General features: G+C 43.9%; 1 protein-coding gene across 3 annotated transcripts; it reads right to left on the reverse strand.

The window, feature by feature from the left end:
* Positions 1-1789: 1789 nt before the first annotated feature.
* LOC149311558 (uncharacterized) lies at positions 1790-24336 on the reverse strand. 3 transcript variants are annotated; one of them, XM_089527378.1, is made up of 10 exons: positions 24250-24276; positions 21208-21310; positions 19957-20044; positions 18517-19808; positions 17180-17254; positions 16565-16710; positions 14848-14982; positions 8148-8232; positions 4821-4941; positions 1790-3603 (listed from the first exon to the last, which is right to left on the reverse strand). In XM_089527378.1, the coding sequence occupies exons 4-10, from the start codon at positions 18639-18641 to the stop codon at positions 3352-3354; spliced, it is 939 nt and encodes a 312-aa protein (XP_089383504.1). In that variant the 5' UTR covers positions 18642-19808; positions 19957-20044; positions 21208-21310; positions 24250-24276; the 3' UTR covers positions 1790-3351. The 3 variants fall into 3 exon arrangements, with proteins under 3 accessions (XP_089383504.1, XP_089383503.1, XP_089383505.1); XM_089527377.1 differs by lacking the exon at positions 21208-21310 and having other exon boundaries at positions 24250-24336; XM_089527379.1 differs by lacking the exons at positions 19957-20044; positions 21208-21310; positions 24250-24276 and having other exon boundaries at positions 18517-19928.
* Between the last annotated feature and the right edge of the window lie 458 nt (positions 24337-24794).

Here is a 24794-nt window from a genome sequence, read left to right on the forward strand (position 1 = left end):
GTACTGTGAGGTGGACCATTTGGGTCGACGGGAGGAGAATCTAGTAGGGAAAAAGTAGAAGAATGGAGGAGAAAAAGAGGTGGAAAGGTGCTTCTGAGCATGGGCAGAGCACCTGGGTAGAATAATCAGGGATGTTTATCTCCATCTTCCCTCCCTTCCATGGGCTGCCCTACTAGTTAGTTGTGTGATGTGAATGTGATGTCCCTGAGACTGTGTGTGTGTGTTAGTGATTAAATATGCCTCTGAGCATGGGCAGAGCACCTGGTAACTTGGCATCCCTGCTGCCCTGTCTTCCAAGAATTTTGTTTTGTGGCTCTCTTTTCGTTCCCTTTTCCATTGCCATCCATACTGCAGAAATAATCCAGTTTCGCACTGCTTCTAACTGCAAGGCTCCCTGCGATGATGGGATTCTGGGCACAACAAACCACCAAGCCCAGAATTTCATGCATGGAGCCCTGGCTGCCGGTAAAAGCAGTGTCTCAACATGTCACAACAAACTACAATTCCCAGGATTCCCTGGTTTGACAAGGGAATTGCCTCCACGCTTCCAGATCACAGCCCCAGAGAATGAGTCTACAGGATATCAGTGTTGCCAGTTTAAGTCCACTTCTTCAGCTGCATTTGGAACATTATGGGAATTTTCCGGGAATTGTGACTGAATATTCCGTGGGATCTGGGGGGATTCAGCGGGTTTTGGACAAACATTTCCGGGAATTATCTTCCAGGCTTGTTGGCAACACTGGTTGAGGGGGAATCTCTTCCTGGAGCTTGCATCCATTGTTCCGGGTCCTAGTCTCTGGAGCAGCAGAAAACAAGCTTGCTCCCTCCTCAATATGGCCTCCCTTCAAGCATTTAAGCATGGCTATTATATATCACCTCTTAACCCTCTCCTCCAGCTCCCTCAGCCACTCCTCATAGGGCTTTATGGTTTCCAGGCCCTTCACCATTTTGGTCGCCCTCCTCTGGACATGCTCCAGTTTCAACTGGAGGAAAAACAAGCAGCGGAACTGGTTCTAGCCAATTGCCAAGTGTGGTCAAGAGGGGAATAGCTGGGCCTTTGACCAAGGCCTAGAGATGGTTCCAGTCCAAAACATAGTGCAGCAGAAGGGATCCAGGTTGACAGGTTAGCTGCTGTGCTAGGGAAGCCAGTGCCAGGGAATGCTGGTTAATGTAGTCTATTGTGGCAGAAGAGCTCTCTCACAGAGAAGGCTTGATGTCTCATAGAACGACAGTCCCCAGGATCCCCTAGCACTGGCCCAGGGCAGTTAAAGTGGAGTAAAACTGGATGGTTCTTGCAGTGTGTTTTGGACCTCAGCAAAAACAGCTAGCCTCAAAGACTCCAATTCTGCAAACAAATGAAGGAGCATCTCTTTCTCTGACATTTTGTCCATGCTTTAAAACTGTCAAGGAAAGGTCTTTCTAGCTACAAAAGGTGCATTATGGCTCAACACAGCAGAGATGCCTTGGTTGTGGAGCCCCAAATGTAGCACATCCTTCCCAAGGAGAGACAAGGGGCATTGACCCTGCAGTTCTTTTGGCAGCTGCAAAGCAGAGACTTTTTGGTTGCCCAGGCATTGCAACTGACTGGTGCTGATTGTATTCATTTTAGTAGAGCATTGTGGGGTTGTTGTTGTTTACTATTTCATTCTCATTCTGTAATGTTCTGTTTGTGTTCTCTCCTGGTTCCCATGAGGATGAACAGCCATTTTAAAATGTTGTAATAATAAAAATATGATCAAGATTTAGCATCAGTGAAAGCAAAGGCAGAAATACAGACTTTGGATGAAGGGTGGGTTCACTTGGAGCCATTTTTTATTTTGCAAGTGTGGTTTATCCAAGGATCACGTTCGTTATACTTTGCACCCATTGCCTCAGAAACATCCACATCTTCTTTCTTTCAGGGATTTCCCCCTCCTTCCTTCTTCCCTTGGACACTATTTGATGGAAGTATTTCCACATAATAAAGTATGTATAAATTAACAGAACCCAAAGGAAGCCTCCGCTGCCTCTCTGAAGCTGCGACTGAATGTAGACCTCCTTGCTTACACAGTGCAGGCTAATGGAGCTGAACCACTCATTGTACTTTACCAAATCTCCTGGGGAAAATCAAGAACCCTGGAGTTTATCAGTGGCCAAATGCTATTGAAGAGGACCTCTTCTTTTGGAAGGTTTCCCCTAAGACCAGGATACACAAACAGAAGAAATAGAAGCATCTTTGGGGTTAGCACATGCAAAGCCCTGTTAGCTTCCCCTTCGCTGTTCCCCCAAAAGGTACGTGTCAGTGCTTCCCCAAGAAGGCATACAAATCCCAGGAGACAGCGGATGCAAATCTCTGGTCTCTTTATAGATGGACCACCTCACTGTGGTGCAAAGCCCCTTTGAACCCAGGAATGGAATGGGAGCCAGTGTCAATGTTCAGCATGAGCGAGACTCATTCCCAATACGCAGTCTTATTTAACACTCTTGCAACAGTGATATTTTGTAAAAGCTCTGGCTTCCTAGCTGTCTTCAAAGGCAGCACAATGTATATTCCAATAATCCAACTATTGGGCTACAGTGGTAGAGACGCAGCCTCTCTCTCTCTGAGATAGAGCCAGGGTTGGCACATCAAGACATGGAGACCACTGGCATCTCCCTTCCGTTATATGCTTATAAGTCAACTCTGACTTAAGGCAACTCCCTTCTTGGGTTTACTTTGCAAGATTTATTCAGAGGATAAAGATTGAGAGTGTGAGACTCGTCCAAGGTTGCCCCGAAGTGGGTTTCTATGCCTGACCAGAGATCCAAAACTTGCCCTCCCAAAGTCCTAGTCTAATGCTCACACCACTAAACCATGCTGGCTTTCCCCAGAGCTGTTCAACAACAATAAATATGTATTTTTCAAAACTGGATGTTAATCTCTAAACATCTTGTTTAGTTTTGTTGTTTGTCTGTAGCCTCCCACAGTCCTAATCCACTCCTCAAAACACTACACTGTCTCTGGAGAGCCTCTACTAGACTTTTCTTGGTTAGATTTTCTCAGAGGAGGTTTGCAACCCTCTAATACTGAGAAAGTGTGTCTTGCCTAAGGTTGCCTAGTGAATTTCCATGGCTGACAAGGGATTTGAACCTTGGTGTCCCATAGTCTGAGTCAGTATACTAGCACCTACTGTGGCAAAGCTAAACCTAGGAGTACACAGCCCGAAACTGCAAGCCTGTGCCTTTACAACAAATGCAACCCTCCCAAGGACAAACTGAATGCCACCACGTAAGACCACCGTTTTCTGTTCTCAGTCAAACTGGCCAGTGATGAACTGGTGCTTATACCACACTGTTGAGCGTTTTACAGTCTGTGACGGTCATCCCTTCCTGCTAGACATGCTCAGCCACAGCATTCTTGGGATGGTGGTTGATTTCCACCAGCCGGAAAGCACGCAGCACCACTGCTACTTGCGAACAGATGCCCTTCAATATCTCAATGAGAGGATAGGTCAAGTTCCGGATGGTGCAGAGGACGTTCAGCAGGAAGACCAGCAGCGGCTGTATGATGCTGTTGAACAGAGCCGCCAGGAGGGGTTCTAACATCTGGTCACCTATGGCAGTTATGAGGCCCACTAACAGCACCTGGAAGGGAGAGAAGGGCACAATAAGGAGCAGCCGATCCTCGCTCAAAGAGATTGCCTGTACAGCTACCAAGGGGTACCTTACAAGGCCAGAATTCAAAGACTTTGCCAGGCCAGTCTGGAATATCAGTATGCAAAGGGCTCTTGTAGCACCTTTGAGGCTAACTGAGAGAAAAAGGGTGTTGCATAAGCTTTCTGTAGGCTTGATCTACCACATGAGATGCATGGGGCAAATGGGATTTGGGGTTTTGATATGACCCGTGGATAAGTTGAGGCTAAAACTTAAGGGCATGTAACAAAGGATCTGAAAGATGAAGCAAAGAGAAACAGTGCCAAACAACTTTCAAAATTCCAGCAGGCATGTGCTCATACTGGAGACTGGGTGAATGAGAGAACAGAGTGGGAGGTTAGTGCTTCCAGGACAAATGGAGCTCTTGCCTTTCACCAGGGCATGGTTCCATTTGGCATAAGAGTTAAAGTACAGTACTTGCATTGACCCACAGATAAGTCAACTCGGGTTTTTTTTTTTTGGGGGGGGGTCAATTTTTTGACTAAAGCTTCTAGACTTACACATGAATATATCCTGCCTTTCTCCCAATAATGGGAATGAAGATGGCTAACAACATTTTAAAACAATACAGAGTAAAAACACTATGGCCTGTTACAGACAGCCAAAATAAAGCTGCTTCGAGTCACAGTGGAAATATGGTGTTTCAGTGATGCATGTGTCCTAAGAGTCCAGAAGCCACACCAAAGCCACGCTCCAATCCTTAGGGATGGAGTGTGGCTTTGGTGCGACTTCTGGACTCTTAGGACGCATGCATCATTGAAACACCATACCTCCACTGTGACTCGAAGCAGCTTTATTTTGGCTGTCTGTAACAGGCCTATGAAAGTTAAATGAAAGTATAAAATACACACTTAAACAATCTCACACTGAAACAATTAAAATATTAAAATGTATTAAAACAATAAAAACAAAAAAAAGCTGTATGTGTGAATAAGCTGGTTGTATGTGGGAACAGCAAAAGAAATTCAAAATTTGTCAGTATTATGGTGATGAGGTTTAATCTTACTGTGTATCAGTCTGTGTTAAAAAGAACAAATCTGCTCTTCCGAAGTAGCTACAAACATAACTTGGACCCTTTTGTAATAGCAATCTGTTGTTCTTTTTCCTGAATAAAGAGCTCCCACTAACCCACAGTAGAATCCTCTCACCTGGAATACAGATCTGCCGAGAAACTGGACCAATTCAAGCATGAAAAAGATGGGTATATTGACAAAGATCTTCAGGAAGCCCAATAATTCTTTCATGCCTTGATGGATTACTTTCTCCAAACTGTCCAAACCAAGAAGGAAACAGGTTTAGTAGATGGCAACAAGGATAGTTTGCCTTTCCTGGTTTACCTATCTACACTATCTACAGGTTCCCCACGTTAATAAAGCAACTGTCGGTTTGCACACAGTTTAGACTTGCTAATTCACACACACTATGACATGGTTACGTGGGCAGAACTGTACCTCCTGGCAAAACCTCCAGTTTTAATTTTTAATGAGCTTCTAGTCCAAAGATGGGCAAACCAAACACTATAAAGCAGACATAGGCAAGTGCACCAGATCCAGAAGAGTGTGCCATTTTCTGCCCTTGGATCCTCAGCAGACTGCATGGCCTGCCCAAAAAAAAAGCGGAGGGGGTGGAATGGAAGTAATTGGGAAACCCTCTAATTTTGAAAAACAAGTTGTTCTTTGAATAGTGCAGGAAGGCCAGAATCCTATTCAAAGGGCGAATCCCCAAATCCAGAAGAGGTAATTCTTACCTCCACCATCACCCCCCAAAAAGGGGCAGCTGGGGGAGGCTGGGGGCTCAAAAAATGGGCCCAGGGCCACATTTAGCCCAACCCATTTCTAAAACCGTGAAGACAGCATCCCACTGATGGCCAGGAGATGAGTGGAAACTTCTAGGAATAAGCAAGTCAGAAGAAGGTGTTCTACGCTATGCCAAAGTCTTCTCTATTCTGCTTTGTTCAGGCATCACCTGGAATAACGTGTCCAGTTCTGGGCACCACAATTCAAGAGGGATGTTGAGAAGCTGGAGCATGTCCAGGGAGGGCAGCCAAAACTGTAAAAGGTCTGGGAACTACCAAACCCTATGATGAGAAGCTTAGGGAGCTGGGAATGTTTAGCATGGAGAAGAGAAGCTTCAGGGGTGATATGACAGCCATGTTTAAATATTTGAAGGGATGTCATGATGAGGATGGAGTAAGCTTGTTCTCTGCTGCTCCAGAGACTGGGACATCAATCAATGGATGCAAGCGACAGGAAAACAGATTCCACCTAAACATTAGAAGGGACTTCCTGAAAGTAAGAGCTGTTTGACAGTGGAACACAGTCCCTCAGAGAGCGGTGGAGTCTCCTCCTTTGGAAGTCTTCAAGCAAAGGCTTCTTTTGGAGGTTTTCAAAGAAAGGCTGAGTGGCCACCTGTCAGGAGTGCTTTGATGGTGTCTTCCTGCATGGCAGAATGGAGTTGGACTGGATGGTAGTTGGGGTCTCTTCCAACTTTGTGATTCTATGATCTATTGGCTATGTTTTGATTGTGAGTTCCTGCTTTCCTTGCTAAAGAATGCATGGCAGGGGTTTAGACTGGATGATCCTTGAGGTCTCTTCCAAGTCTATAATTCTATGAGAAGGATTAGCGCTGAGGGATTTTTGCTCTGAAAACAAATCATAGAGATGGAAGGGGCTGCAAGGGCCACTTAGTCCAACCCCATTCTGCCATGCAGGAATATCCACACACAAAAAAGCACTCCCGAGAGATGGCCATCCAACTTCTAAAGACCACCAAAGAAAGAGACTCCACCAACCTACAAGGTAGTCTATTCTAGAGTTGAATAGCTAGAATCTTTTCCTAATGTTTAGCTGGAATCCCTTTTCTTGTAATTTATATCCATTGGTTCATGTTTGCGATGCCACAGCAGCAGAAAACAGACCTGCTTCATCTTCTACAGAACATCCCTTCAGATATTTAAAGTTCGCCACCCTATTGCCTCTTCATCTTCTTTTCTCCAAGGCCAGCATACCAAGCTCTCTAAACTATTCTTAGTAGGACTTCATTTCCAGACCTGTGGTTATTTTGGGCAGCATCTGCACTATAGAAACAATGCAGTTTGATTGTTTTAACTGATTTTACTCAATGCTATGGAATCTTGGGATTTGTAGCTTTGTGAAATGTTTAGCCTTCCCTGTCAGAGAACGCTGATGCCACAACAAACTACAAATCCCAGAATTCCATAGCATTGAGCCATGGCATTAAAGGAGTGTCAAACTGCATTATTAAGAATGCACAACCAATCCACTCCTGAAAGATTGCTATCCAACCTCTGCATAAAGACCTCAGATGAAAGCGAGTTCACTATGCTCAGAGGCAGTCTATTCCACTGAGGAATGGGTCTTACAGTCAAGACATTCTTGCTAACATTGAACTCCTTTTCTTATTATTTTAATCCATGAGTTGCCCAACCCATTTTGCCCAATATGTTGGGGGTTCAGTTCCCAGACTTACTGCAGATAGCAGAAACCATGGATAGTAGCCACCCTATTTAAATGAAGGACAGTCTACAAACATACCATAGAATTACATTAGAGGGCCTTGAGATTCCTAGAGAGGACATTTCTCTAGGCTTTTTCCAGTGTAACCCTATGGAATTTGTCCCCATTTTTTTGAGGAACAGATAACTGAAAGTGCACATGCTGGTTCCATGGTTGTGAGGGCGGGCCTGTATTTGTTGCTGTAGTTCTCTCATCCACCCACCCCAAATATCCTAATGCTTTTTCTATTATTCTGGATCATATTCTGGTAATTTCCAATTGTATTCCCACTCTGGAATAGATTTCTTTTTAATTCCAAGAGAAGCAAATAAAAATTCTCTTTATTCTCCTCAATTCCCTGTCTTTTTCTTCTTTAGAAAAAAAATAGTCATAGTGCTATAGGTGCATCAGTGAAATGGCACTTTTGTAATATAAGACATTAAGGGGGAAATTAAATTCAGGAGAGAAAATTTGCCCTTCCCACCATAGGACCACCTCAGCAAAACATGCCGTGTTTTATTTTTTAAAAAATCAAATCTGTGGAATAGCTCTAGTGCAATTTGCAAAATTTTGCAGATTTGCAAAATCAGTACAAACCGTCCTCCAAAAGAATGGAAAGAGGAGATGCAGAGGGGACAAGAACCAGGGAAACTCAAGGAGAAAGCGGAGGGGAAATTTTAACTTCTTGAAACTGTTTGTGTTTAAAATTCTGTATCTATACAGTATTTTAATGCTTTTCCTTGTTTGTAACTTGTACTGCTTTTAAATTTTGTTAGCTGCCTTGAATCTCTATAACCAAGAGGAAGGCAGGGTATAAATAAAATAATGACGACAACAACTCATCCTTCTTTTGTGAGAACTAATCCTGCAAAGGCCCATAGAAACACACACACACACACACACACACTCTCTACCACCACAACCAGGGAATCTCCTTTCCCAAAGTTACAGGTGTGTTACCTTTTGGCCAGGTCCATCATGTAGATCGCATCACAATCCCTTCTTGAATGGAAAGAAGGCTGATCTTCATGGTCGGCACATCCAGCTGAAATCACAGAAAATAATAATAATAATAATAATAATAATAATAATATATTGTTGCACCACTGACCTGTACCAATTCTACCTGGAAAGAGGATGCTGAGAAGGGTCCCAAATCAAGAATACCAGGCAAATGGTTCCAGCAGAAAATGGCAAGGAAAACAGGGCAGAGGTTGCCCTCTTGTGGCTCAATAGTTTCTTATGGCAAGGAGCCCAACCTCAAACTATCAGCAAAAACTGCTGCTGAGATGCCTGCCTCCTGTTTAAATATCTTGAAGCCTCATGATTCATATTTGTTTGGATGAAAACACTAATTCATCTTTGTTGACACTAAACACATTATTGTTCACCATGCAACCCAGCTGGCTTTATCCTCTTTCCCCTGAACATACTTTCCCCCATACTTTTTAAAGTATGGTGGTGGTGTGGTTTGAGTGTTGAACTACGACTCTGGAGACCAAGGTTCAAATCCACATGAAAACCAAGACTGGCCATGGGCCAGTCCCACTCTCTCAGCCTCAGGCGAAGGTAGTGGCAAACCCCCTCTGAATAAACCTTGCCAAGAAAATCTAATAGTAGGATCACTTCAAGGCACACAGCAACAACAACAAGGGTATAACTATTTTAAAGAATTATTTGGCTGCAGGGAAAAAACCTGTTTAGGATTCATTTGCTGTTGTTGTTGTTTCTGTTGTATGCCTTCATGTCTTGTCTGACCTATGGCCACACTAAGGTGGCCCTATTACAGGGTTTTCTTGGCTAGATTTTTTCAAAGGAGGTTTTCCCTGGCCTTCCTCTAAGGCTGAGAGAGTGTGGCTTGCCCAGATTCTGCCTGTAGGTTTCCTTGGCTGAGCAGGGATCTGAACCTTGGTCTCACAGAGTCCTAGTCCAAAACTGAGAGCGCTACACAATGCTGACATTACTTAAGACTCATAAAGTTATCTTTAAAAAAGAAAAATACAGAACACAGAGGTAGCTAAAACCCCTCCAAAACCTAGTGGTGTATTATGGCCTCTGTAGTGAAAATGACCATCAAGGAAAATGCGCAGAGTGGCCACACAGTAGTCAAGAATGGAAGGTTTTCTGCCTCGAGTAGCTGGTTCCACTATAATGTTTTACATGTCCACTTTAGGAAGTTTCAGTACAGGTATCTCTTATCTGAAATGCCTGGGACCAAAAATGTTTTGAATTTTAGATTTATTTTTAATTTGTTTCAATTTGGAATACCTGTGTTTGCATATACATATAAAATGAGATCTGGATGCAATTCTAAACACAAAATTCATTTATGTTTCATATACATCTTATACACACAGCCTGAAGGTAATTTTATACAATTTTTTTAAATCACTGAATGCTAAAGTTAGGATTGTTCATGCCATGATATCTCCCATTTCTATGTATGATTATGAAAGCTGGACAGTGAAGAAAGATGATAGGTAGAGAATCATCTCACCTGAAATGTGGGGCTGGAGAAGAATTCTACAGATACCACAGACCACTAAAAAGACTAATAAATGGGTCCCAGAGCAAATCTAAGCCCAAACTCTTGCTGGAAGCCAGAGGCTTTACAATTTGGCCACATCATGAAATTCCCTAGAAAAGATAATAATGTTTGGCAAAGGAGAAGGCAAAAGGAGAAAAGGAAGAGTGCATTACAGATCGATGGATTCCATCAAGGATGCTATGGTTGACCTGGGTTTGCAAGACCTGAGCAGGCCTGTTGATAACAGGGTGACTTGGAGGTCTCTCATTCATAGGGCAGTCATAAATCAAAGTCAATTACAACAAGTGATTCCCCATTCCTGGTATATTGGTCAATAGTGGTTGACGAACTCTTTCAGAGAAACAATCCTTTGTCCCATACATAGCCTCCAGTGTCCATTCATAGTAACCCATAGACTTCCCCTACAACCTCTTCTCAGCTTGTGGGAGGGAAACCCCCAAACTTTGCAACCAGAGACAATGCAAATAGGGCAAGCAGCTGCAGCAAGGGACTGCACAGCTTCAGGTTTTCCCCGTTGTAAAACCTAAGTAGCAAAAAAACTAGGGGAGGGGATTCAGAAACCTAAGAGCCATGAGGGCAAGCATCATTTCCACTACAACAAGCCATCTCAAGTGACTAATTCCTAGTGATCCAATCTAGGATGCATTTACACCATAGAAACAATGTAGTTTGCCACCACTTTAACTGCCCTGGCTCCATCCTACCGAATCCTGGGATTTTTAATTTTGTGGTTCAATTCCCAGTTCAGCCATGAAACCCACTGGATGACCTTGGCCAGGTCACATGCTCTCAACCTCAGGAGATGACAATGGCAAACCTCCTCTGAACAAGAAAAAAGCCCTGATAGGTTCACCTTAGGGTTACATAATTTGGAGATGACTTGGAGGACAACAGCAGCATTCTGGAAGAAAAGGCTAAATACCTTGTACAACTACAGATCTCAGATTCCATAGGATGGAGCTACAACAGTGGTGTCAAACTGCATTACTTCTACAGTGTTGGATGCACTCCTAAAGCGAAGAACTCTGAAACATGAGGCATTGTGTTGTTTTTTCAAGCACAAGAGTCACCTGATTCTTTCAGTTCCTCATTGTGTTCCATTTTAGAGAGCTGGAGCCATTTCCTTCCTACTGCATGGACTGTGTTTCTTTTCTTGGGGATCAAAAGTGTTTCCCTTTGTCACTCAGCATTCTGGTTCAGTAAGACTAGGCAGGCTTTGGGCTTACAAGGTCCTCTTTTATTTCTTTTTGCTCAGATCCTGAAGTCAGAAGCTTGAGTCTAAAGCAAAATTGGGGTGGGTGGGGGTGGAACCAGATACAAAGTGGTGCCTTGGAACGGCACAGACAGTTTGGCCCCACTCCATGAGAGAACGCTCAGGAGCGACTGGGTCCACCACCTGGCCATTTCCCGTTCCAATGGTCGGCCAGAGCTTCCAATAGAATTGTCTGCCAAGGTGACAAAAAACTCCCCAAGAGCCATCAGGAATCTATCTGTCTGGGAATGCTACCAACACACACTCATACAGCTGATAAGAGCCTGCTGGCCAAAAGGTAAACACGCCGAGCTGCCAAGAAGCAGTTCCTCCAGCAACAATGCCAAACCAAGTCTGAAGAGAGTAAGCTACAAACCAGTCCAAAGTTCAGGATCACAGAGAGCCACACTACCAGTCCAGGCCGAGGTCAAGAGTGCCAGAGGGTTGGTCAAGTGGCCAGTCCGAGGGCAAGGATTCAAAGGCAGTCAAGAGTCTAGGAAGCCAGGAGCCAGATCAAGCAGCATTCACCAATGACAACAAATAGTCTCTGACAAGAGCCCTCAGCATCCGCCAGGTGCCTTATATCTAGCTCCCTTATCACAGCTGCTGATTGCCTAATGAGCAAACCTCTTGGAACGACGAAGGCACACCCTTTCTGATCTCCTCTGGCTGAAGGGAGGAACCTCAGTGCTCTGCTGCTCTATGTCTCCCAAGCCTGGCATTTCTACTGGGGCAAGACTGGGCTGCTGAGCCCCAGGCTTCACTGAACCCACAGAGCTAGGGTCTGGCTGAGCCAAATCCACTGGGGCTGGGAGAGCAGTGCCGGGACCTGGCAGGGCAGAACTGGGGCCTGGCACAGCCTCAGGTTCCTCCTGCGCCTGAGGAGCCGAGTCCTCCTCCTCGTCCTCCTTATGGCTGGCCATGACACTATCCTGATCTATCAACCTCCTGGGGCAGACCATCCTAATCTGTCCCCCACCCCTGCAGAGTCTCTAGTGCATCTGAACCTGACCTATGATCTGTCCATGAAAACAGAACTGTGGAGAGTTCCTCCACTCCAATATCATTTTCACTCCACTCAACACAGAAAACAAGATCCAGAGATTCCACCTCAGCATTAAGAAGATCTTCCTGACAGTAAGAGCTGTTCAACAGTGGAATATGTTGCCTGGGAGAGTGGTGGAGTCTCCTTCTTTGGAGGTTTTTAAAGAGAGGATTGGATGGTCATCTGTCACAGGAACGGCTTCAGTGGTGTCTTCCTGCATGGCAAAAGGGGGTTAGACTGCATGGCCCTTGAGGTTTCTTCCAACTCTATGATTCTATGAGTGTGCCCAACAGCATGAATAGGGCCAGGTACCATTTAGGAGAGACCCGTGGTTGTGATGGAGGCCATGAAGTCCTAAGCCACTCCTGAAAGGGCAGTGTCAGCATAGATGTTGAAGTCCCCCAACACTAATAGCCATGGGGACTCCAATGCCAACCCTGAGACCACCCCAGCTAGCCCAGGGAGACTGTTGAGCAGCAGGGTGGGTGGTACACCAACAGAATCCCTATTATGTCCCAGGTTGTTGTTGTTAGCTGCCTTTGAGTCAACTCTTATTCACTGCGTTGCTGTGAATGACCTGTCTCCAAGGCCCCCATTCTCTACTCCCTACTCAGGTCCTGTAGCTTCGGGCCCATGGTCCCTGGTTGAGTCTAGCTATCTGGCATGTGGTCTTCCTCTCTTCCCTCCACCTCCCCCAGCATCATTGTCTTTTCCAACGAGTCCTGCCTTTTCATTATGTGCCCAAAGGATGACAGCCTCAGTTTCATCATCCTGGCTTGCAGAGTTCAGGCTTGATCTGTTCTAAGACCCATTTGTCTGTCTTTTTGGCGGTCCATGGTATCCCCAGCACTCTTCTCCAGCACCACATCTCAAAGGAGTTGATTTTCTTCCTATCTGCTTTCTTCACTGTCCAACTCTCACATCCATACATGGTAACAGGGAATGCAATGGCTTCAACAGTTCCAACTTCAGTGTTCAGCTCTATGCCTTTACACTTCAGGATTCTGTCTAATACTTCTTTCCTTCTTAGCCACCTTTAAATAAACACATTCAAAACCTGTAGTCTGTGTGAGGGGGCATCTGATCAGGGAGGTAGAATCAGAATAGACCATTGCCGCTCCGCCTCCGTGCTGCCCGCCAGGTTTCACCTGCTGCTGCCTGGTGGGCAAAGCTGAGAGAGAGTACCCCACTGCCCCAGATTCATCCAACCAGCCCTCTGTAATACATGCCAAGTCAGCATGGTCATCCAGGATCAGGTCCTGAATGACAGCCGTTTACCATTCACTGACTTTGCATTCAGCAGCAGCATTTGCAGCCTAGGCTATCCATGCTCTTTGGGCTGGGACACAGTTTGGAGACAGCAAGCACCCTCTTCCTTGCTATTTTAATTGTCTCCTCCCTCCATAGCCCACTCTGCCCTGTATGGACCTCATCACACTAGCGAGAAACGGGATTCAAAGTGGATTTAAATTTTTTTAAAACCTGCAAATGCAGGTTTATCACACGACATCTTGCCAGACCAGAAATAATGCAAAAATGAAGCAAACATAAAGGGGACAAAAACAGCAGCTTTTCACTTTCAGGGAGTTCCCACATTTGCGAGTTTTAAAAAAATTTAAATCCACTTTAAATCCCATTTGTCAGTGGGATTTCGCTAGTGTGAAAAGGTCCTATGATTCCATTGGCTGAATCTGTGCATCCCCTCCCTCCTCGGGAAAGCACATCCTTCCTGTATTAAGCCAACTGTTTTTATGTGTATTTTAGTGAGCTGTAATCCCGCCTCGATCCATCTGGGACAGGTGGGAAAATATAATAATAATAATAATAATTATTATTATTATTATTATAAAACAATACAATACACAGACAGGCGGATGACAAAAGCCAGAATGGTTAATGCAAGTAACAGGCCCTTGTCTCGGTCAGGCAAAAGGACAAGCTTTTGCCCTCCATACCTAGTGCAAGCCTGCTGCATTGGGGCCTCAGTCCCAGAAGAGCCAAGTCCACTGAGGAAAGCAGCAAAACCAGCAGCCTCTCCCTCCTGACAGTCTCTGTGGTCCTCTGTCTCTCTGCTCAGGTTATGGAACATGACCCCAAGATCCACTGTCATGTCATCTGTGTGACATCATCAGGACTCACTTCCTGTGTTATCATGGGAGGCCATCCCTAAGTATCAGGTTCTAGCCCTAAAATCATAGGGCTAGGCATAATCCAGTGGCATCACTGAGGGGTGCAGGGGGTACAAACCACAACAGGTGACACACTAAGCAGGTGTCCACTTATCCTCAGACACTGGCATTTGGGCAGAAATGGGCTGCAGCATTTGCCTATGTCCCATTGAAATGCTGAAGAGACGGCGTGAGTGGGGTTGAGCTCAATGGGAGGAGAAAAGAGAGGCCCAGGTCTTTTTTAAAAAATAAAATTTAAAATTTCAACATGTACTTATTTTTTTAATTTCTTTAAAAACATCACATCTTACCCAATTTTCACTTTAATCACACAAAACGATTTATCTGTAAATGCATTTAGGCTGAGTGTATGATACTGTCATTTAAAGGTATAATTTTAATTTTGCTAGTTGTTTATGTCACAACTGTTGCCATGGCATTCACTGATATATGGGAATTACAGTTTATGAGTAACATAGTGCAAAAAGCATTACTAATCATTCTGTATGACTCTGGTATAGGAGGTCAGTGGCGGGGGTGACACCGTGAGTTATTGCAGTGGGTGACACCAACCTTAGTGACATCATGGGCATAATCCTGACCTGGCAATGCCCATAACTGTTGGCCACAACACACATGGGAGTTACCTTCAGTCTGGGTTGCTTTGGTGAGGGACTGGGCCCCGTCCTGAGTCCTGGGTTCAAGCGAAGTGTCCAGGCTGTTCCATTCCCATCTCTTCTCGGCTTCGGCTGAGACTGGCTTAGCCAGAGGTGCCAGATCTCCTGCGGGACAAAAGCAGAGGCAAGCATTTATACTAGAAGCACTAGAGTCTTGTGAGGGGATTTACTCTACCTGTCCAGCCATTGCACCAAAGTTGAGCATTGGAGTTTCACAGCCCCTCATTTTGTGGGGGTAGCAAAAAGCAAGCCCACTTTTAGGAAGGCCTCAAGTGACAGAGCTGCACATACCTTTCATTGGAAAAGTTACTTTCTTTGGACTGCCAGAACCTCCAGCCAACAGGACTACCAAGCATTCCTGATGCCAGACTAGTTTAACACAACTTGAAGTGCTATAGCTCCATGATATGGAGCCCTGGGATCTGTATTTTTTACAAGATCTTTAGCCTTTCTCTACCAAAGAGTGCTGGTGCCTCATGAGTCCCTGTATTGGGAGAAAGGTGGCATATAATAATAATGATACAAATCCCAGGATTCGGTAGCATTGAGGCATGGCAGTTAAAGTGGTGTCAAACTGCATTAGATCTACAGTGCACCATTTGAAAAGTGTAATCAGAAAGCATTGCCATCACATCAGTAATGTAACTTCATTCAAACATGAGCATCAGTTAAAACGCCTGTGGAAATTCCTTCTTCTAAACAACTGTTAAAGGAACAGGAGCCCAGTTCCTTAGGTCCAAAACACACTGCAGAAATAATCCTATTTGAGGCTGCTTTTAACTGCCCTGGCTCAATGGTAAGGAATTCTGGGATCTTTGAGACACTGAGCTTTGTCTGTCAGAAAGCTCTGGGGCCACAATAAACTACAATTCCCAGGATTCCCTAGCACTGAGCCAGGGCAGTTAAAGCGGTCTCAAACTGGATTATTTCTTCAGTGTGTTTTGGACCTCAGTTCAACTTGCAACCTATTTCTCCCTCAACACACAAAGCCACAAAACACGTCTCTGACCACAAAACCAATTCTACTAAAATAAGAAGAGTTCAGCCCATTACATACATTCATTTTGGAAAACCCTGTGTTTCCAAAGCCTTGTGAAGATTTACAGCATAGATCACAATTTCATCTTTCTGTATCTTAATTACAGTTTATTCTAGTCCATTCCTAGAATAGCATAACTCTTCTTAAAAACCTTTAAGGCTTTAATATCACCCTATCACCACCTCTGGATGATGCCACACTGCAGAACTCATGCAGTTTGCTACTACTTTAACTGCCATGGCTCCAGCCTATGGAATATTGGGATTTGTAGTTCATTGTGGCACCAGAACGCTCTGACAGAGAAGGCTAAATATCTCACAAAACTACAAGCCTCAGAGTTCAACAGCGTCGAGCCGTGGCAGTTAAAGTGGTGTCAAACTGCATTAATTCTGCAGTGCAGATGCAGCCTTTATATTTTACCATGAGCTTTTGTGGATATTGAGTCACTTCCAAGTGGATTGATATCCACAAGAGCTAATGCTAAAATATAAATCAGTTTGTTTTAAAGCTCATGCTAAAATATAAAGCTCACCCACAAAAGCTGATGTTAAAATATAAATCAGTTTGTTTTAAAGCTGCTAGATTTCTTTCGCTCTAACTTTTCCTTTTTCTGCAATGTCTCTCCTCCTTTCAATGCTAGATCATTACCTATCAAAACCTCCTTGCAGTCCTCAAATGGGAGATCCATCTGGTCCTCCTTCCTCCCAGATACATTTCTGGTTGACTTATTGGCATCAGCGTAAGCAGAGGGGCTCCTCTTGGTAACTCTGGCTGGACTCATATCTCTCCATGTTCTGGTAAGATTAAAACCAAGAATTATATTTATTTATCTAAAGCATTTGTCTATCATTTCTCAACCCACCATGCTGGCTGGGGAATTCTCAGAGTTGCAGTCCAGAAGTTCAAAACCCTGACCGTGGGCAAGTCACACTCTCTCAGCTTCAGAGGAAGGTAATAGCAAACCTCCTCAGAATAAATCTTGCCAAGAGAACCTTGGGACAGGGTCACCATGTTGGAGTCAGTGGTGTAGTGGTTTGAATGTTGGGCTACAAGTCCGGGTTCAAATTCTGCCATGGCCACGGAAACCCACCAGCTGACTTTGGGCAAGCTACACTGTCTCAGCCTCAGAGGAGAGTAATGACAAAACCTTCTCTGAATCAAACTGGCCAAGAAAATCCTAGGATAAGAATCACCATAGTCAACCTGAGGACACATAACAACAACAAGATATAAACTGAATAAATAAATATACTGTAGACTTACTCATTTTGCTGAAAGGCTTCTTCCTCATCCCCATGGCTGACTTGTCTCCATCTTGTTTGCCACTCGCCTCCACGACTGCAACGTAAAATTGGCCAGCGTCCATGGAGGGAAAGAATTAAAAATGTTTTCAGTTTCTTCTTTCCATTGTTTGGGTTTAACCCTTACTTCCCAAACAAACCCTTCTTTTAACTCCCTGCTCCACAAAACAATTAACATTTGAATCAATGCATACACAACAAAGAATCAAATATGATTATCAAAGCAACTATATTTTGCTTAAAATAAGTAAATTATAAAACCACAATGCAAATTTGAAATGGGAGCAGTGCTAAGAAGGTCTTCTCTAAGAATGAAACTCATTGTTTTGTTATTATTATTATTATTATTTGGAGTGAAACAGCCCAAGACAACCCAAACCACGATGAACTTGGCTCCTATGGACCACGGGAGCCTTTTTGGTAGGGAATATTCTTTAAGTTAAATACTGTGTGTGTGTGTGTGTATTTGTGGAAGGAAACCCCTTGGTGGGAATGTAGTCTGATCCCAGATTTCCATAGCATTGAGCCATGGCAATTAAAGCAATGTCAAACTGTATTATTTCTGCAGTGCAGATGCAGCCCGTTAATGAATTGTGAAGATGTGTATCAGGATATCGGCAAGAGCAATGCACCTTGATGCGCAATGCACATTGGGTATTTAGCTGACTCTGCTGTGTAGTAATGTAATAGTAACGTAACATGGATACAGACATTTTGAAACTGACCAGTTCTAATTTCTGCACACCTCTGTCCACATGTTGTTTCGTGCCTTCAAGTCATTCCCAACTTATCATGGCGACCCTAAGGCAAACCTATCATGGGGTTCTCTTGGCAAGATTTGCACATAGGTTTGCCACTGCCTTCCCCTGAAGATGAGAAAGTGTGACTTGCCCAAGGTCACTCAGGGGATTTCATGGCTGAGCAGAAATTGAACCTTCGTCCCCAGAGTTGGAGTCCAATGCTCAAACTACTACACCAGGCTGGCTCTCCTGTCACTGTAAGTCAAAGCCAACTTGATGATAATTAACACCAAACAAGAAAACCCCTCAAGTCCCCTGGCAGCCCAATACAGCCCCCCTGGAAGCTACCCACTCTTGTCTCAATGGAGATCCTGGCATTTAAAGCATGGTTTTGTATTAAAGTAGTGTTTTAAAGTGATTTCAGTGGTCGTTTTAAATTAACATACACCATTTCATGGCAAGAATTTACTATGGCATTTTAATATGTTGCAAGATGTTTTGCATCAGGAGAAAGGAATCACAGAAATGAAAGAATGAATAAAGCATCAGACAGGCATACCTGAGAATCGGAGCAGGTTTCTCAGTGTTGGGGCGAACTCTGCTTCCTCCCAGCTCCTCTGCGGACATGCGGACAGCCTCTTGCCCCGATCCTGAGGTCCTCTTCTTGCTCATCCCTTCCCCCATTCTTGTATTTTTGAAAAAGCTACCAGTTTACAGCTGGCTTTTTGCACCTTTGTATCATTACTGTCCCACTTTCACAGTCTACCAGGTGTTTCTAACTGGACCTTTGGACCACCAATGATTCAGATGCTGTGCAAGAATCTACGCATTTTTGAGGAACCGTCAGATAACGTGGCACATTCTAAGCAGTGTTATTTCTTGCAATTGCATTGCTGTGATCCTCTCTGTGGTAATATAATTCAGATTTTTTCCCCATTCCTTTGAATTGGTTTCCAGATCACTACTGGAACCAAGCTGTGTTCTTTTCCCAGAGGCCCAAACTCAGTTTGTAGGTCTCTATATTTAATTTTTCCTCCTTTTCTCTGTCTTAAATTCTTTTGAATCCTGTGATTGCCACACCTACAAATCCAAGTTTTCTTTTTCTCAGTCACATTTATTTTTGACCTATTATGTTCTGATTGTTTATCATTTTGAATGTCAAAATCCCCTAATATTTTACTTTACTACTATTTTACTCTACAGAGTCTCCCTTATCTGAAATACTTGGACCAGAAGTGGTTTGGATTTTGGAGTTTTTCAGAGTTTGGAATATTTGCATATGTATAATGAGATTATCTTGGAGATGGGACCAAGTCTAAACACGAAATTCAATTATGTTACATAACCTGAAGGTAATTTTATACATAATCTTATAAATAATTTTGTGCATGAAACAAAATTTGTGCCCATCGACCCATCAGAAAGTGTCACTGTCTCAGCCACTCATGAGAAAAGGTTTGCATTTTGGAGTATTTCTGATTTCAGAATTTGGGAGACACAATTCAGGGAGATTCAACCTGTATTATAATGCTAATTATTATTATTATTACAGTTGAAAAATCTGCACAGAGGAGGATGGCTTACTCCATGTTAGAGAAGTCAGAACAATATTAAGACCCTCCCGCTAGAAACCAGGGGGGAAAGTTGCCCCCAGACTTTTGGAAAGGGAAATCTGAGCTTATGTCCAGTTAGCAAAAAGGGGTGTCCGTCGTGGATTCACGGCTGGAGCAATGCTCTCTGTGTATTATTTATTTATTCATTTATTTATTGGATTTATATCCCACTTTTCTGCCAAAATGAAGTTCAAGGCGCCTTGTCAAACTTAGGATGCTAACAAAAGCACTGTTGCAGCTGTGCAAAGAAAAAAAACAATGGGAATGAAGTGATGTCAAATAAGCAAAATCAAGACACAAAGGAGCAGAAAATGTTGTCCAAAGGAAATGCTTGGACTCCGAGAAATCGCTTGTATGCTCCAGAGCAGCTCAGAAAGGACTCCTACCTGCTGTTCTCAGCCAACAGCCCTTCCACACCAGTCTTCCTCAGAGGAGCAAGATCTATTCCAAAAGCTGCCAAGGCCCTCCACTCTCCTGAAAGACAGATAAAAAAGATTTTCAATGTGAAGTCAAAGGCATCCATAGTTTTTTGTGGGTTTTTCAGGCTATGTGGACATGTTCTAGAAGAGTTTGTTCCTGACGTTTCACCGGCATCTGTGGCTGGCATCTTCAGAGAATGCTTGCATGGAAGAGATTGGAGTGTGTGTGTGTGTGTGTGTGTGTGTGTGTGTGTGTACAGTGGGCCCTTGCTTTATGCAGGGGATATGTTCTGGACCCGCGCGTAAAGCAAAAAACGCATATGCTTGAGCCCCATTATGTCCAATGGGGCTCATGCTTGCTGCGCACACCCCTTCGCCGCACACGCCATTTGCAAGCCCCATTGGATATAATGGGGCTCATGCTCACTGCGTGGCAGTGCGTTTCCCGAGTGGCTTCATCATATGCTGAAAGCCGCCTATAAGGAGCCCATGTATGGCGTGGGCTCACTGTATACACATACACACTGTGTGACGCTAAGTAGGGAGGAGTGATTTCCATGTCCTCCCACCCTGAGGCCTTGCCATTCAGCAATAGAACACCACACAGATTAACATGGAAATCACTCTTCCCTACCCAGGGCCATACCATCCATACACACACACACACCCCACTCTCTTCCATGCCAGCATTCTCACAAATGCTGGCAAAACACTAGAAATAAACTCTTCCAGAACATGGCCACATAGCCCGAAAAACCCACAAGAAACTATAGATAAAAAAGAGGAGTTTGCTCTGATTCTAGATGGCACTTTAAAGTTTTAAGGACAACTGTGAAACAGATCTGGACAGCTACCCTAACTGTTCCTCCTCACTGTTTTGTGGGTGGGTTTTGTCTCCCACCTGAGTCCTCAGTTGGGAGGTTTATTTCTTCAACTATGCTCCTCTAAACACTAGAGCTCTCTGGCGGAGAAATCAAGCTACGTCATGAAGCCATAGATCCCAGAAACGTAAATACCTTGTGAAACTATAAATCCCATATGGCAAAATACTCCATGAAACTCTAAATAAGATGAAAGACATAACAGTGAACGTGGCATCCATGTGCTATCAAAGTGTATAAATTAAGGCACCCCTATGAATGAAAAACCTCCAGGTTTTCTGCTCAGGTCTTGCAAACTCATGGCAGCTGTGGCTCCCACAATGGAGTCTCTCTCCACCTGGAATGTGGTCTCCTTCTTTTTCTCCCACTCTCCTCTTTTCCAAGCATTATCGTCTTTTCCGGTGAGCCCTGTCTTCCCGTGATACAACACGGCTACTTCCCTGAAAACAATAAATGTGTAGCATGAAACCTCTAACAGATTGATGGGGAAATAATCTGAGATAAAATGCTCCACGCCAGCAAGGAAATGGGCTTTCTTTCACCTATGAAAGCTAATATGCCACCAGAAAAACCCAGAGATGCTATTAGTCTTTTAAGGTGCCACAAGACAGTTTGCCCTTTCGTCCTGCATGGCAGCACTTCACCTTATTAAATGCAACTTTTTAATATGTATGTATAGCCCCCTTGAAAAAGATATTTATAGCTCTTCCTGTATTGTCTGTCACATTCTGGAAGGGTAGTTGTGTTACACCATTTGCAGTCTTGTGCACCTTCGCAGATTGCTTTCCTCCAGCCTGCTGCTCTCCAGATCTTCAATGACCAGGGTAGCAGGGGATCATGGGACTTAAAGTCAGTCCAACACTTCTGGAGCAGTTGGCATACGGACCAGCAGATGCTGATCTGAATAGAAACCGAGGAAGATTCTGGCAAGGTGGGCTCTACCCCACAAAAGATAGTTGCTGTTATTGTTTGCCTTCAAGCCGTTTCTCATTTATGGTGACCGTAAGGTTTTGTTGAGAGAGCTGCCATTGCCTTTCCCCAAGGCTGAGAGAGTGTGACTTCACCCAGTGGGTTTCATGGTCAAGCCACAAATTTGCACGGCACTTTACAAGCATCATCAAAACAGCATATAACCTGCCAATGGCATACAATCTGAAAGCCATAAGATACAAACTATACAAAATTAAGCAAGTTATGCAGTTAAAAATACAAACTGTATAAACAACCAATGCATATAATCAAACCACTGCAGCTCCATTCCAGGTTTTGTAGTTTGGCGTGAAACTTAGCCTTCTCGGTCATAGACCTCTGGTGCCACAGCAAACTACAAATCCCAGGATGCCCTAGCATTGAGCCATGGCAAAGCGCTGTCAAACTGCATTAATTCTTCAGTGCAGATGCAGCTCAAGTAACATCAGAGTGCAGCCAAGATGGCCAAAATATTGTGAATGAGGAAGCACACACAAGCAGTTTGCTTTTGCCTGAGCCTCCTGGGAAGTAGGAGATCCTGCCCTCTCTTCTCCTGCTGAGTTAACTGAATGCAAAACACTGGCCTCATTCCCTCCTTTTAATCCAGATCGCAATTCGGTTTGAAATGACCCTAGTTCCCACTTAATTTGAATTGCTGAAGCAATTCCGAAAGGGGGGCATGCACCAGACCCATTTAACCCACGGCTTTTTGACGCTGATTTTTAGTGCTTCTTTTTTGATAAATCAATTCTGCGCAAGTGTGAACCACAAATGGATTGGAATTGATTCAAATGTCCCCTTTGGTCTGCTGGAACCGAATCATTTTGAATTGATTCATTTGTGAATGGGAACCACAAGTGGGTTATTTTGATGCCAGAAAAAGAGATCGGGGCAAGTGTAGTGTAAACCACAATCCACTGTCGAAGTGATCCACTGATCTAGATTGCACACTGGTTTATCTGTAAGTGGGAATGATGCCACTTTTACCTTCTGGACCCAGTCTGCAGCAATGGAAGTGAGGCAAAAGGGGGAAAAAGAGGATCCCAACAATTATCGTCCAGTTAGTCTGGCATCAATCCCAGGAAAGATTCTGGAGCAGATCATTAAAGAAAGAGTCTGTGAACATCTAGAAGGCAATGCCATCATCACAAAAAGTCAACACGGGTTTCACTGGAAGAAGTCATGCCAGACAAACCTTATCTCTTTCTTTGATAAAACTGATCAAATTATTATAATATTATTATGTTTCCAGGAGGGCAGACTGAGGCGCCAAGGCCAGCCGTGGCAAAGAGAGAAGAACCTCAAGACCTCATTGAGAGAAACCACCACATCCAGATGGTATCCCTCTAAGAACTCTTTAAAAAGAAATCTCAGCTTTACATAGACACAGATAGAATACAGATATATAGATACAGATATAGGACTTTTTCACGCAGGAGGAATGTCTCTTAATCTCAAATGAAAGGAAAGTGGGGCCAGAACGCATTCATGTGAATTCACTAGTTTAGCAAATTTAAGTGAATGCGAATTGTGTTTGAACTGGCTTCCCATTGCCCAAAAATAGCATGCCATTGCCCAAAATTGTGTGTGGCGGTCTATCACGCAATAACGTGAAACCCCATGATTGCGTTCGGATTGCCATTGGATTATACTTCTGATAACATCTATAGATACAGATATAGGATGGGGACACCTGGCTTAATATAATAATAATAATGATAATAATCATATTCATTTATTTATGCCCTGCTCTTCAGCCAAAAGGTTTAAGTAGACTTATAGGTCTGAAAGGGATCTAGGAGTCCTAGTAGACGGTTGAGCAGTGTGATGCGGCAGCTAAAAAGGCCAATGCGATTCTAAGCAGAACCAAAAGAAGTATCAATGGAAACTACAATTCCCAGAATTCCATAGCATCAAGCCATGGCACTTAAAGCGGTGTCAAACTGGATTATTTCTTCAGTGTGGACGCAGCCCAAGAGAACAAGTCCCAGAGCCCTCTGGGGCAGCAACATGGGCATTGGCAGTGCAGGCTTCTTCTGGGATTCTGGAAACTGTAGTCTCCAAAGTTTCAAGGATGCCTCTCCATTGTAGAAACAAGTGCAGTCTGACCCCACTTTTGGCGGCCATGATGATGGCGCCACCCCAGAGGATCCTGGGGTTTGTAGTTTGCTGAAGCACTGACCCTCCTGAAACTACAAATCCCAGCCTGCCATAGGAAGTGGTGTCAAGCTGCATTATTTCTTCCTCTCCCTCTGGCTAAGCCTACCTTACAGGGTTGTTGTTAAGATGAAAGACTGGGATGAGAAGAGACTCAGGCATGCTGCCCTGAGCTCTACAGAGACGACAATAAACACATAGAAGAACATGTTGTTGTTGTTGTTGTTGTTGTGAGAATAAGAAGAAAATTCACCTGGAAATGGAGGTGGCTTCGGCCTTTCCAGCAGCACCAAGATTCTCGCAGCGAACCCGCCACGCATCACTCTAGTTTCTATCTCTATCAGCCAGGCTTCGTTTCTGATTGGCCCCCCGAAGTCCCGCCTCCTCGGCTTCTGAGCCCCACCCACTGTAACTCAAAACCGGCCGTTGCCCCGTTCTCAGCAGCCAATCGCAGGTGAAGTAAGAAAGGGGCGGGGAAAGCGGGAGGGGGAGGAGCGGAGGGCGTGGCTTGGACCTTAAAGGGGGACGGACCCTTTTTTGAATTTTGGGGGCGTGAGTGAGAGGAGAAAGCAGGCGGGCCTTGGAGGGGTTTATTGTATCATATATCATTATGTGACATATGTTTCGATAATAAATATATATTATAATATCAGATTATATGCAATATATTATATTATAACCATACAATATATATATTATATATAATAGAATTATTTACAATGATATGTTTATTATTATAATATTATTATTAGATATATATTGTATTGTTCTATATATATTATACATTATATGTGTGTG

The sequence above is a fragment of the Sceloporus occidentalis genome, unplaced genomic scaffold, assembly GCF_023333645.1.
Source record: "Sceloporus occidentalis isolate IW3139 unplaced genomic scaffold, rSceOcc1.0.p SCAF_5, whole genome shotgun sequence".
In the NCBI taxonomy this organism is placed as follows: Eukaryota; Metazoa; Chordata; class Lepidosauria; order Squamata; family Phrynosomatidae; genus Sceloporus; species Sceloporus occidentalis.

Bases quoted from the DNA above. Each gene is read 5' to 3' on its own strand.
- LOC149311558 (XM_089527377.1), bottom strand. From the start codon at position 18,641: ATGGGGGAAGGGATGAGCAAGAAGAGGACCTCAGGATCGGGGCAAGAG. The intron at 16,711-17,179 runs GTAAGTCTACAG...TAATCTTACCAG, and splicing joins GAAGCCTTTCAGCAAAATGA to AACATGGAGAGATATGAGTC. The intron at 4,942-8,147 runs GTAACACACCTG...TGGTTTGGACAG, and splicing joins ATGATGGACCTGGCCAAAAG to TTTGGAGAAAGTAATCCATC.